Source organism: Macrobrachium rosenbergii, chromosome 56 (assembly GCF_040412425.1).
Source record: "Macrobrachium rosenbergii isolate ZJJX-2024 chromosome 56, ASM4041242v1, whole genome shotgun sequence".
In the NCBI taxonomy this organism is placed as follows: Eukaryota; Metazoa; Arthropoda; class Malacostraca; order Decapoda; family Palaemonidae; genus Macrobrachium; species Macrobrachium rosenbergii.
In genome coordinates, this window is record NC_089796.1 from 19,775,285 (window position 1) to 19,790,031 (window position 14,747).

At 36.5% G+C, this 14,747-nt stretch overlaps 2 protein-coding genes across 5 annotated transcripts in view; one reads left to right on the plus strand and one right to left on the minus strand.

The window, feature by feature from the left end:
- LOC136836086 (vacuolar protein sorting-associated protein 26C) overlaps nt 1-14,747 on the minus strand; it is a 340,756-nt gene that overhangs the window by 112,871 nt on the left and 213,138 nt on the right. The gene's annotated exons all lie outside the window — the stretch shown is intronic.
- LOC136836111 (uncharacterized) overlaps nt 1-14,747 on the plus strand; it is a 169,609-nt gene that overhangs the window by 14,921 nt on the left and 139,941 nt on the right. The window contains exons 3-7 of the mRNA XM_067100102.1: nt 1,783-1,961; nt 2,511-2,638; nt 8,359-8,454; nt 9,195-9,316; nt 11,952-12,159. Of these exons, the coding sequence (XP_066956203.1) occupies nt 1,783-1,961; nt 2,511-2,638; nt 8,359-8,454; nt 9,195-9,316; nt 11,952-12,159 (733 nt within the window). The remainder of the gene's footprint in view (nt 1-1,782; nt 1,962-2,510; nt 2,639-8,358; nt 8,455-9,194; nt 9,317-11,951; nt 12,160-14,747) is intronic.

A 14,747-nucleotide genomic window follows, 5' to 3' on the forward strand; every position in this document is an offset into this window, starting at 1 on the left:
CAGGAATTGTGTTGGTAGCCCTGACGAGAAAGGTAAATGGAGGTGGGGTAGTCTTCATACAGATGGTGCCTGAGTGGTGGTGGATGTATAGAGGTGTAATTATAATTGTAAACTGGTTCAGTTATTTTCCTCAATCCTTTGTCAGTTGGTTTGAATTCGTTTCACCACTGTTTTGTTCATAAAGACATCATTTAATTACCCTTTAGAACTTTTAGTGTAATATAAATAAATAAAATAACTTTCCTTAAAGGGGAAAGATCTTACAGCATATAGACGATGACCAAAAATGTTCCCTTTGAGGAATTCCACCACACTTATATGCACGTACACATGTGCAAGCTAACCTTGTTGGTAAGACTTCTGGAGTGTATTCCCTCCGCAAACGAGGTCGGAACAAAGTTGTTTTCGCCTCCTGGTTATTTGAATTGCTATCAGTACAGCATAAGGTTAATATTTTAAAAATGATTTCAATAAAATTCCCATGGTCAATATCTTAACATTCAGGAAGAAATCCTAAGGTAATGGTGGGGCCCGGGTCAAGCAGAGTTTCAGGAAGCCTCGAGGAATTATCGACTCTAAATTCTACCGTTTATCTTCTAAAAGTCCATACAGCATTCATCTTGATATAAAAAATGCGCTTCGATCAACATTATATAGTAAAGAATAAAAAAATAATTGTAAGTGATGCATCATAATTATGCAGGGCATTACGTGACGATGTATGAAACATGTTGCTAAAATGTATAAAAATTAGTGTGTGTGTGTGTGTGTGTGTGTGTGTGTGTGTGTGTGTGTGTGTGTGTGTGTGTGTGTGTGTGTGTGTGTGTGTGAGAGAGAGAGAGAGAGAGAGAGAGAGAGAGAGAAATTCTGAAATCTATCTGCTAATCATATCATCTTAAAAATACCCTTAACGCCATTTTTTTCCCCCTAGAATAAAGTATTGCATTAATTTGAGAGCTCTCAGACCACAAAATAGCAACCCTCGGCTCCGTACTTGAACCACCCAAAAAAAAAAAAAAAATATTGTCATTGACTTTCTAAAATGACTAATTCCAACACTAATATCTGAATGACAGCAACACACACACACACATATATATATATATATATATATATATATATATATATATATATATATATATATATATATATATATATATATATATATATATATATATATATATATATATATATATATAGAGAGAGAGAGAGAGAGAGAGAGAGAGAGAGAGAGAGAGAGAGAGAGAGAGAGAGAGCGATAAGAAACAAAGCTGAACACTATTATTAATTTGTCGAAAACGAGATTAATTTTTAAAATTTTTTGAAGTAGTTTAGGATATTTGGCAATTTAATAAAATACATGCTCGAAGTAGGGTATGGCATAATTTAATGCCCTGCTTAGACTATGACTAAGAATAATCCACTTGTATTCAGTTGATATGGACTCGGTCCCTCTATCTTGTAAAGTTGTAAAGTTGGTAGCCAATAACTTAAGTGGCCACACACACACACACCTTCAGGGCTACCAACGCAAATCCTGCTACAAACCCTTCTGCTCAGGAAACTAGACCCGGTGGAACTGTCCGAACTGTACCAGGGTGGACTGCTGAAAGAAGGAAGGGGTAGGGTAAACTTTGGGGGACATGGCTGCAAACAATGCAGATCAAGTGGCAGCGGAATACTAGAATTACTTGTGGAAATGTCAGAACACAGACACGAGAAGAAAGAAGTCATTAAGGGTGTCACAGGCATTAACTGATTGACTAATATGTTTCTTTCCAGATCCAAATGATGTTTTCCAGATAAGGCGTCCTGAGACATTCTCAGGTGATGCAGAAGTTTTGCAGAAACCAACAGTCCTTGGTGGTTACTCAGTGGACTCTGACAGAGATTTTGGCCATGACCGATCCATGCTGCACTTTCTAGATACCCAATATATATCCGAGAAAGGAAGAAGGAAGGTAAGATATTTTTTTTTATAGCACTGGACCATGCAGAGTGCTAAGGCTGATTTCCATCCAAAAAGAATAACCACTGTTAAGACATCTCATTACCCAACAATGCATGCTGAGGCTTATTGGCCTCATTACATTTCTAGGCAGTAGAATCTGCTTAAAGAAATTTTGATGGCAAATTAACTTTATCCATATTTCAGAATTCATTATGAATTTTAAGGGCAAAAGGTTTCTTGGATCATTAACCTATCAAGTTTGTCAACATGAACAAGAAGAGTTTTAGTGTCATTTGGTCTGGCAAAATACAGGCCACCCTGGAGGGAAGTTCTAAGGAAAGCAGTGGTTGTATCCTGGAAATCCATAAGTCCAATCACAATAGCTTAGCCTCCCTCCAGCTAATTATTTTAGGTCTGTGGTGCTGTACATCTGCCTGTGGCGAATTGAAAGTTAATTTAAAAGTGAAATTTTAAGGAACTGTAATCAAAAGTATAAAAGAGGAAAATCATTTTATAAGCTTTGTTATTTAAATAAGCCAAGTATTTTAATTTTTTACAGGTGAGTTTAGACTTGAATAAAGGCTGGGACAAATTCAACAGATATACAGGAAACCAAGAAGAAAGCTTCCAGAACTTCTTGAAATGGATCATCAACAACCAAGAATGTGTCAGTGAATCCTCTGACAGGCAAGATATAATTTCTACAAGTTTAGCTTTAAGTTATCGTTCATTTTTTATGAACTGTACTTTCAGGTGTATTTGAAATTTTTTTCTTTGTCAAATGTGTGGATTATTTGAAATTTTTTCCTTTGTCAAATGTGTGGATTTATATCCTAGCTTAAAAATGTTCTACTGTAAAGGCATCTTACTACTTGCAAATATCTCCACAATAGAAATTATTCTAAAGCAGTGACGCACAATAGTCATTTATGAAGACATCTAACATTTCTGCTGTGATTATTTTTCTAAAAGATACGTACCATGATTTTATTGTGATTTTGCAATTAACATGTGTGTAAAATAATGACAACCGAGTCATTTCAGTCGTAGGTTATTTGAAGGATTTTTTCTTACATAAAGTCCTCCTGACCCTCTGTATGCTCATAGGGCAGGCGCTGATCTCCTGTTTCTTAGGCCGACAGCCAGTGAGGAACAGGTTCCAATGCCTATGACACGTGGCCAGTGTGCCTTCTTACATAATAAGTGAAAAGTTGGAGGAAAATAATGTCTAAGATGTTGGACACCTAGATGGAGAAAAGACAAAGGTATAAAACAATACATCTAGTGTTGAAAGGATAGCACAGAGTGTCATCTAGTGTACCAGGCAAGCAGTGGCGTAGCTCACATTCCATCGGGGCGGGGCGGCGGCCTAGGTGGGCCAAGATATTTTTTGGAGGTCCAAAGAAAATTACTCAAAACTAACGTACCAATTCTTTAGTTAGTAAAATATACTATTTTCGAATGTAAATATCCATGTGAATGAAGGAAAATAATAGTGATTAGTAAACCTGTATTTGAAATTACAGAGCTCAACTTTCAATTAATTTTCAACTCACTGTGTGCAAATGTATCAAATACTGTAAGGGGTTAAAGTTTAGCTACAAAGCCAATTCCAACAAGAAGGGCTGCTGCATCCTTGATTAAGGAAGCCCTGCCCCATAGCTTACGCCACTGCAGGCAAGGCACAATGTAGGCAGTGGCTCAGTTTCTCTCCCCTGGAGTTCTCTTGCATGGTGGTTCCAAGGTCTAGCCCTGCTCATGGTATGATTAGATTCCACTGGCAACTTAACCTTATTGTCTCTGTGAGCAAGGGTTGAGGTCTTTGGAGGAACCAATAGATCTACCTGCTGAGTCATCAGTAGACACTGCCTGGTTTTCCATGGTCCTACTGTGGTGTTGGGGGCGCGGCGGTTATCCTCGGTCATTGAGCACATGTATACATGTTCTGTCTCTTAAGGGCCCCATAGACGTTACGATCGCCGGATATGGTCGTCTGAACTGGAAGGAAACCTCACTGTCTGTGGTGTTCTCCTCCGACCAAATGTGGGTGGAGTCCGTCGGGCTCTCCGACCAGCTTGCAACCTGCCGTTGCCAGGTTCGTGACTTCCGTTTTCAGTGCAGGTGGCCCGAAGCCTCCGCGTCTATGGCGTGATCTCACGATTTACTTCAATTTCAACCAGGCTCTGAAAGGGTAACATGGCAGCTACGTCAGCAGGTGAGTTCTTGGATGAGTTTATTGAATCTCACGCTTATTTATTTAATGAATTGAAACTTTATCTTGGTGACTGGTTTAATTACTGAAGAATGGACGAGCAGACCGACATGGAATAATTAAGGTTGCTGGCCACACTTCGCTTCGGCGCCGCTAGTCGTTCCTTGGGACATACAATCCCAGAGACATGCAAAGCAATTATTTAAGTTTTGAAATACAATTGTACAAAGGTAAAAGTAACTATGTTGCTTACACAGCATCCTGCATAGTCTAGTATACATTAGGTCTGTGATCCGTTAAAGCAGAATAGGCCCTTAAACCTACTTTTCTGTAGCCAAGGAAGAGTAAAATTTTCAACTTTTTGTACACAAAACTTTTAATTTATACAAGGAAAACTGAAATAATTTTGAAAATATCATCATAAAGTTTTATTTTATGTATGGAAAATAATGTAATTTAAATAATAGCACTAATACACACACATACATACATACCATATATATATATAATATATATATGTGTATTAGTACTACTGTTTAAAGTACATCGTTATTTTCCGTGCATAAAAGTTTGTGATAATATTTTTAATAATAGTTAAATTTTCCTTGTATAAATTAAAAGTTTATGTACAAAAAAGTAGGAAAATTAACTCTCACTTACAGAACAGTAGCGTAGTAAGGGTCTATTCTACTTAATGGATCATAGACCCCACTGCATACTAGACTATGCAGGATGCTTTGCATGCAACATAGCTACTTTTACCTTTGTAAACTCAAAGTTGCATATAATACTTCGAATAATTGCTTGCATGTCCCTGGGATTATATGCCCCAAGGACGAACTAGTAGCGCCAGCGAGTGTGGCCAACCCTCTCGTACAGTGATGTTGGCTGTCTCATACAAGTGTGTTTTTTATTTCTAGAAGAGGAGACCATATATATATAATTCCATGTCGGTCTGCTGTCCATTCTCCGAAGTAATTAAACCAGTCAACAGGTAAAGTTTCAATTCATTAAATAAATAAAGCGTGAGATCATTCCTTTCTCTTCTTCAACCATAGTTTATTCCAGGTTCTCCTTTTTCGCTGGGGATTTCCAATTTCTGCTGCAAGAGCGCAGTCTGTAGCGTCATCACTGAGCGGAGCAGACACGTTTTCACCCTACCAGTGAATCCGAACGTCTATGGGCACCGCGGATACCAGAGTTAGAACGGAACCTGATGCGCCGGTCTTATCGTCTGTGGGCCCTTTAGGCTTTGTGTTACTATGCAATCCCTGTCCCTCGTTTGTGTTGCTCACGAGCAACATTCAAATTTTGAAAACTGACAAGCCATGCACATTCCACCACAATAGCATTGTAGCTTTGAACTTTCGAAGTACAGGTATTGTATTGTACTATTGGCTATGAAATCAAAACATAGCTTTACTCAATTATTCGTACTGTATTAAGAGTAGATTTGGTAGTGAAAAAAATCTAAAACCGAATCCTGTTTATAAGAGTCTCCACATAAAGCAAATGTATCAACCCTTTATATAAGGCTGGTTGTTGTACAATTTTTGCCGCAGTGCTGTTTGCGCTGTTAGATTCATTTAATACAGTGTAGTTAATTTTGATACGATAAAAAAATTGCTGGCATGGTCTCTATATTTGCGTTTTTATAAAATCTATGAGGCATCAAAGGCAGTATTGTTGTCTCATACCACATTGAACAATTCACCACTATTGTGTGTTGAAACTTCTAAGCATATAATAGGATATTCAAGAACTTTGCTCTTGAAGTGAAGCAACACCGCTGTGAAACCACAACAGAGAAGTTGCCAATTTTTAGCAGGCAAAAGGATTACCAAGTCATGCCACCCAGTCGTAGGGGGATTTAGAGGCTCCTACACATATGGGGCAAAGGTGTCAACAATAGGCTACTATATCCAACCAACTGGTAAGAATAAAAGCCGTATCTTTAAGTGCCATCTCAGTGACACAGTTTGTTGCAAAAGTTACGAGGGGAGATTTTCTGCAAGTAATGCTGATGCAACACCTTCATGAAATGAGCCAATGTTTGCGCTGTAACAACACTGAACGAAGTTTTGTGCTGAGAAAACAGCCAAGTTTATCCCTGGTAATCAGAAAGCCAAGGATTAGTAACTGCAGCTCAAAGCATCAAAACAAATCTAGAATCTGCAAATGCACCATGCCAAGCAGACCTGAAACGATATCCTTTCAATTTATATGCTGCTGTTAATTCCTCAATCAAAGAATCTATGGGTAATTAATAGAATTACCAAGGGGCAGCTTCAGCATGGATAACAGTAATTACCAAATACAGTATACCATGTTTTACCAACCCTTGTTTAGACTATGGTATTATTAAAATAATTCAGTTTCCCTATTGATAATGCACCTCCCAAGGCCATGGACAACTTTAGTGACAAAACTGAGGTGTTGGTTGTTACAGCCTTATGCAACTTCCCACTCAGCGTTTGTAGCACGGGATCCACTGAATGTTTAAGCTTTACTGCCAGTGGCATGCAAAACAGAGCTCGGTCAAGTTTCTTGATCCTAGGCTTGACAGGATGGATTGGATTAGATTGGATTCAAGAAATTTAACCTGTCAAGTCAAGCACCAGGGCACTTTTCACCATTTGGCAATCAGGACAGTAAAAAGAGAGAGTTGGGATGATTAGACACCAAGATTAAGAGATGTAGAATATAAAGGAAATGAAGTGCAAGGATATAAAGATGGAATTGTGAAAACCCCATAGCTGCACAAAGAAATAACAGTTGAAGGTGCTGGGTAGCAAGACTGAAGAAAAGGAACAGGAATGGAGGTAAAGTAAAAGACTACAACATGGAGCACCTGTCAGATGAGGTGAATGAGGCGGATGTTCAGGGCTGCTTGTGAGAGTCGGACAGCCCTGACCATCAAGGAGTTGATGGATATCAAGCAGGAGTATGTAGCAGAACATTTAGTTTCCAAGGAAAGGAGAGGCAGATGTTCCCAAGTGTTACATATTAAGTGCCTTTGAGCCATCCTCGCACAGTTTAAGTATGTCATCAACCTTATGGAGGTCAATCCTAACACTTCAGGGAGCACCTTTACGGTACCTGCATCATGTATGGATCTCTGGCTGTATGTTGAGTAAAGGAATGACATGTCTGGCGATGAAAAATTACTTTTGTTACTAAACACCCATTTTTATTAACTTCTTCCTCTCTTAAGCTAATGACATTAGTTTGAGGAGCCTTCCTTATCCATCCTCTCCACATCCATCATTGTCCCAAGCTGCTTCTCTTTGATTGTCCACCCCATCTAGTCAACCCCAAACCCTAACAGTGCACTCCTTCATGTTATTGGAGCTTTGGTAGCTCTCAATGAAGATATCAATACCTTTATTACACTCAATGAAGATATCAATACCTTTATTACACTTTATGTAGAGAGAAAACAACTGTACTACTGTACTTGATTGAACATGGATTATGGCAAGCCAAATGTGTAATTTTTATAATATAGTGTGTTCCTAATATGTTTTTTTTTTATGTTTTACTCACTAATTATTAAAGCGAAAAGTGTTGATATACGCTGATAGGTTGGTGGGATTATTATCACTTCGAACAAAAGACTTTTTAACAAAAGAAACATTTTTTGTATAAAAAAAAATTTGTCACTGTTCATGATGGAAAGCAACCCAATTGCATACATATGATCATTTAATGCAGTAAAGTGATTGCAGAACAATTCAGTGCAGCTTTCTAACTCCATTTTACCCAAAAGATTATCAGCTAGGAGTTTTATTTTGTCTATAACTTTGCCTAGTGTACCTGTGGCATCTTCTGATCTTCAAATACTTAAGCAAGGAGGAAATTAATTCCTGCTTTCTGCTGACATTTCCTGAATTTAAATGTGTTAGTTTCTGTTCCAAATTTAGTTATTTATCACCTTTTCCAATAAATTTGCCAGCTGATTTCCTTTTGGAGCCCTCTTGGGTAGTTAGTTGACTCTGTCCAGAAGGGTTTTCAGCATTAGATTTCAAGAAAGATAGAAATGAGGACATGGCAACATTCATTTAATTGTTTCTTAAAAGTCTTTTAATATTTAAAAAAATAGAAATGAGGAAATGGCAACATTCATTTAATTGTTTCTTAAAAGTCTTTTAATATTTAAAAAAAATGTTCTATGTGACCAATTTCTTTATTCCAGACTGACTGCAGATTTCATAAGTGCCAGGGGTAACTTTACAAAAATGATGAGGACCCCTTACAATTTTGTATCACCTTGGACTATGTATGCTACAGAGTGAGTACAGTATAATGCTAAGCTACATACCCAGTGCAGTGTGAACAATTACTCATGAGAATATTGTTTAATCTTGAAATTTAGTACAGTATGGCTGGTTAGGATGATGGAGGGTGTTACCTGTTGAATGCCTGGAGTTATTTTGTTCATTAGTGCTTCGCAGATTTTTATTCAAAATTTAATAAGTTCATTCACAATTAGCGTACAGTATTGTGAATTAATTTATACAGCCCTTGTAATGTTTTAAGAAAGACGAAACTGGTTTCTGGAAAAGAGTATGTACTTTCTGCCTTTATTATTGTTAGTTCTAGTGTAACTATTTTGCAGACAAAGCTCTATATCCATGGGTAAGAGGTTAAATCATTTGGACCCCTAATCAGTGTACTAGCACAAATTTTTTCATAAATTTCTACTTCACTTCTAGATCAAACTTGGGAACTCTCAGGTGAGAAATGAGGGCACTGCCAACAAACTCACACAAGTGGTCAAAGAATTAGGAACCTAACTACTTAAAGTAATAATTTTTATGACTTCTGGTTGGTAGCAACCTCGTCTCTCAGATAAGAGGTATCATGTTCAATCCCAGTGTGAGATTATGAACTCCAATGTTATCTGGAACACGAAGGAGAAGTTGATGCTGGATGTACTGAATGGATATAGTGTTAGTGTCACCATATGTGATACAATATAACTGAAGGACAAAAATGTTCCAGTAACTGGTACACCTTCATTCTTTATAGGTTCAGAGGGTCTGTTTACATTATAAACTGGCCAACAGAAGAAGATGCGTCTGCCAGAGAAAATCCAGTGATGGATGATGTAACCAAATGGGGCCACGTATTTGAGCACTACATGAGAGGAGGTATGGTAGATCTACAGTGAGCAGATAGTTTGAATTTTTGTTTTGCTTCTCTTGGGCCAGACACAAACCATTGCCTTACTGGTGCCATAACTTGAATGAATCCACTTAGAGAATTTATGAAGGAGAGAACTTGCAAATCTGGAGTCAGGAAAACCTTCAACTAACTTTAAATTAAAATCCAGGGAGTCCCCGGTTATTGGCGGGTTTCTGTTCCTGACGGCGTGACGATAACCAAAAATCGGGGATAACAACACCACCGGAGATTGACGCTTACTGGCGCCGAAAATCCGGTTATCATCATCGCTAGACAAGCGCCGTAAAACCTGATTGCCAATAACCTGGGACTGCCTTACATCTCAAGTGGATGCTTTTGATGTGCTAGTCTGCTAATAGTACAACTGTTACTTTGTAACGGTACAGTAACCACCTTTATTGGCAAGGGTTAGATTCCCAGGATAGCTACTTTTCACAAATGCATGCCACAACTAACTCAGCCTGCACTGAGGTACCATAAACTACCATAGGCTAGGCTGTAGGTGATAAACCTTCAGCAAAGCTATGTGTACTATGGGATCCTTATGGGAGCCTTGACACCACGAAGCAAGAGCCTGTTCCACCCGCCAGGCTACAATGTAGACTAAGCGCACTCCTATATGAAGATTTTTTCAAGGCCAATAAAAGCTCCATTCCCCCAGTATTGCTGTCAGCACACCTCAAATGGTGCACTGTAGGCATTACTAAAGTGTGTTTGTAGAGTCCCCTCAACCCAGTCCTGCTTCCTTCTCCCATCTAACCATTCTAACTCCCTTTTTTTAGTCTTGGGCCACTGAATGTCTGTAAGTGCCCCAACTCTTGACTATAGCCAAATGTCTGAAAGTGCCCTGAAAGTGCCCCAGTGTTTGACTATATCCAAATTTTCATAAATCAAAGCAAAATCAACAAGCTCCATTTCAACTATTAAAGGAGAGTGTTTCCATTTCAACTATTAAATGAGAGTGCTGAAGGTAAATTGTTCTACTACCTCGTCATTAATGTTTCAATGGTACCCTTCAGAGTAGTGGCACCTGAAATGGGATAACAATGAAAGACAATATATGCTGTTATTAAAAATATTTTTAAAAACTTCTGAACTTCAAAATAGTCTACAAAAATCTTCACAACTTCAAACGCTATATTAAGTCCCATAGAGGGTCAATACCGTCAGTACACCTCATGTGATGCAATGCAGGCATTGCTAGGGTGTTTAAAATTTATATTTAAGTTGCCCTGCTTTTCATTTTTTTTAACCTCCATTCCTGCTTTTTTTCTTTTGCCTTTACCAACTTTTTATTCTAACTGTGGGGTTTTCTCCCAGTACCATCGTTACATCCCTGTACTTAATCTCGCTCTCTCTTATTTTCTGGAACTCATTAACTTGCCGTCCATCCATTCCAACGCCCTCTTTTCACTTTTAAGCACTGAATGGCCGAAAGTGCCCAACGCCTGGCTTGGAAGACTCAGTTTCATTCTTTCAAATTTACTGTGTTGGTGGGCAGGAGCACCGATACACATACGATGCGGCATATACAAAATATCCAACTATTAAAAATGATTGGTAATGCTATCCGTAACACACATATGTTACTGATAATACAAATAAGCAAGTTAATTACAAATAAGCAAGTTAATACTCAAAGTATAGTAACTATGCTATAGCTTAAGGCAAAATGCTGGAGATTAATTACAATGATTAGGATACTCATGGTGATAAAAACACAGCAGCTAATATAATAATAATGGTTTACAAAACATTATTGAAAAACCAAAGTAGGGGTAATTAATCCTTCCCCAAATAAGTTACTAGGTAAGTTAAACAAGGTTACAGAACTTAACCCAATAAAACTGTCGCTTAACATGAATATGGACGAAGTGCATCATGTGCATGAACTTTTTAATGTGAAATTAGACTTTACACTCTCAAAAACAAAGGATATAAGCTCAAATTTGATCGAAATGAATCATAATTTACCACAACCACTAGAAAATACAATGAACAGTGATGATTCAAAGGCAAACGAGTGCTGTACTTGCAGTGGCTTAGTAACAGCAAGGCACTTACACTGCCTCTAGCCAGGAAAGGTAAAACAACCGCAACTAAATATTCAAGTAACCTGAAGAAAAATGAAAAACCATCGCCACGGGATAAAAAAAAAAATAAAGAATTAAAAACAAAGAAATATGAACAAATATGGAGGAACAAGATTGTAAGAATAACAAAATTTGGGAGCCAAGGTAACAATGGGTTACTATCGTGAAGGACATTAAAGGGAATACCTGGTCAGGTGACGGGTTCAAGGAACTGCTGATCCCAGAAATAAGGATACTTTATATAAACTGAAGAGGTTGTGGCAAAGAAATACATTTTGAAATACTGCCTTCTGAAGATTTGTAATGCCTTGTGGTTTCAAGGCAATGCCTTATCGTTAGTAGTATTAATTGGACAAAGCACCATAAAAAGTTAAGTTATTAATAAACTTGTATGGATTTTATTACAGTCCATTCTTAATGCAGCTGGTTATAGGTTTTTGTGTGCTCTTTTTCCAAAAACCTTACTATTCGGACAGCTCAATAGTACATTGTTTTATGAATATTTCAGGTGACCCTGAGAAAGGAGTAGATGCCAATGAGGAATACCGTGTGGTGCTGAAGAATCAAATAGGCAAGATTTCCCTTCTTTATGCCCCAGAGGTGGACTGCGTTAACCCTGAACTCTTTGAGGAAGATTTCAAAGATATGGACGCCTTTGTTTTAGTTAAATGTTGCAGAGAATTAACTGAAAGCAAAAGGGAGAAAAACCATAAGAGGTAAGGATTTGCATAATGGCCTTTCCTCGTATTTTGAAAAATATATTTGAAAAATTTAGTCGCAGAACTAATAACAAATAACTAATAACTAATAACAAACTTGAATTAAGCAAGCATAATATTCTCAAATTACCGTATGATGAAAGGTTTATACAAATTCCTAGAATTTTAAAGCTTTTCAACATAAATGTTCTTTTTTCTGGCTGCATATATGAAATTCCTTGTAAAAAGTGTGATAAAATATATTATGGACAAACTGGAAAAATCACTTTCACAACGAATCAAACAACACCAATATTCTGTGAGAACTGACCAAATATCGAATGCATTATTTGTACATAAGAGAGATTTAGATCATCCTATTAACTGGAGTAAAGCAAGATCTTTAGTCCTGTGCAGTGACACAGCTAAAAGGAATATCACCGAATCTTGTTTTATCCAGTCAAATAATGAAAGTGTTCTAAATGTATGTTTTGGTTTATTTAAACTTGATGCCTTCAAAATTAAAAAGGCTGTTGATAAATATATGAAAAATTAATATACATTTTTATGAATGTTTCTGCAATGTGAATGGGTAAGATTCCGTTTCTCTTATGGTTAAGTATAAATATGTATAGATTTAGTTTGTGACCACGTGATCCCGGATTTGCCGTGGATTAACCTTTTGTTTTTTACCCCCTAGCAATTAACCATCTGGTATTCAAGGTTATACATGTTTTTGGATTTTGTAACCCTAAACTTCTGTATCTCTTGTTGTTTGGCCTATGGTTCCAGTTTATGACAGCTCGATCCTGGATTATCTTTCTGTTTAGTACCCTTTGACAACTGACCATCTGGTATTCTTGTTCTTTTTGTTTACTTTGTAACCTTCTTTGTATCTGAAAGTGCTTGGTACTGAACTTCTGTCTGTCATTTTCCTGTAGGATATACAGTAAACCCCATATTCGCGTTCTTACTTATATATATATATATATATATATATATATATATATATATATATATATATATATATATATATATATATATATATATATATATATATATATATATATATATATATATATATATATATATATATATATATATTCATGTTCTCACGCATTAGCGGTTTTCTCTGTGGAACATATCTACCCATTATTCGTGGAAAATTCGCCCATTCACGGTATTTTTCACTGAGAAATATTCACTAATTATTGTATTTTCATGTAATTTTCATGAATAAATAGATTTTTTGTGATAAAAATATTAAAATACTCAAGTATAAGCATTTTTACAGGGTTTATCTTGTGTTTAAATTGTCAAAATGGGCAGTTCTAAGTGTTTTTAGAGGAGTTTTATGTATTCGCAGATTTTAGCTATTCGCGTGCGGGGGTGGGGGTACGCATCCCCCGCAAATACGGGAGTTCACTGTATTACACACACACACAGGGTGCGGCATAAGTAACGCCCTTTGTTTAAGTGGAACAAAATTAAAGCCTTTTTGATTACCCTTTATTTTTTCGAACATGAATGTATTGCCACAGGTTAATAGATTAATGTAATATATTAACAAAATTAATATAATGCTTATTCGGTTTAATAACGTTCAATACAAATGAAATTTCGGCTTTGCACCCTTGGGATGTTAAATTCAGCTGATAACAATCTTGCGGTTTCAGCACCATTTTTATTGTTTTGATAGTACAGTTGAATTGCTTTTACTCTGTTCCTTTTGTTAATCTCATGGTTGTATAAAATATCTGAAAAAATGAAGATTTAGCAAATTAATTAATTAAAATAATAAAGAAAATATACATTATAAGATATAAAATTAAAAGGGCGTTACTTATGCCGCATTATTAAACCGAATAAGCATTATATTAATTTGTTAATATATTATAGTAATCTATTAACCTGTTGCAATACATTCATGTTGGAAAAAAAAAGGATAATCAAAAGGTTTTAATTTTGTTCCGCCTTTAAACAAAGGGCATGTTATTATGCCAAGACCTATATATATATATATATATATATATATATATATATATATATATATATATATATATATATATATATATATATATATATATATAGTCGACCCCAGTATTCACAGGATAGGGACCACAACCACCTGTGAATACCTAAAATCCACGAATACTTGGCACCCACCCTCTAAAAACACTTAAAACTGCTTATTTTATTAGCTCATACACCAAAGACCCCCCCCCTCTAAAAATGCTTAAGATTACCTATTTTAATAGTTCAAACACCAAATATACCTTAAACTATCGTCCTAAAACACTTTAATATACTGTAATTTAAAAGTCATCTCACAACATTTATTTACCCTTAAAAATATATACTGTGCTATATGGCTTACAAAAAATATATACTGTGCATATGGCTTACAACTATGTGTGAAAACTAAGTCCCCCCCCCCCATACTGTACAGTAATACCCCGAACTTGTGAGATTCAAGTTGCACGAATTCACAGACACACAAACTTTTCATTGGAACCTATCTAATTGTCATACACAAGTTTTTCACAGACACTTGAACATTTGCCAATACTGAGAAACCCTGCAAAAGTGTTTGTTTAATTTTTTAT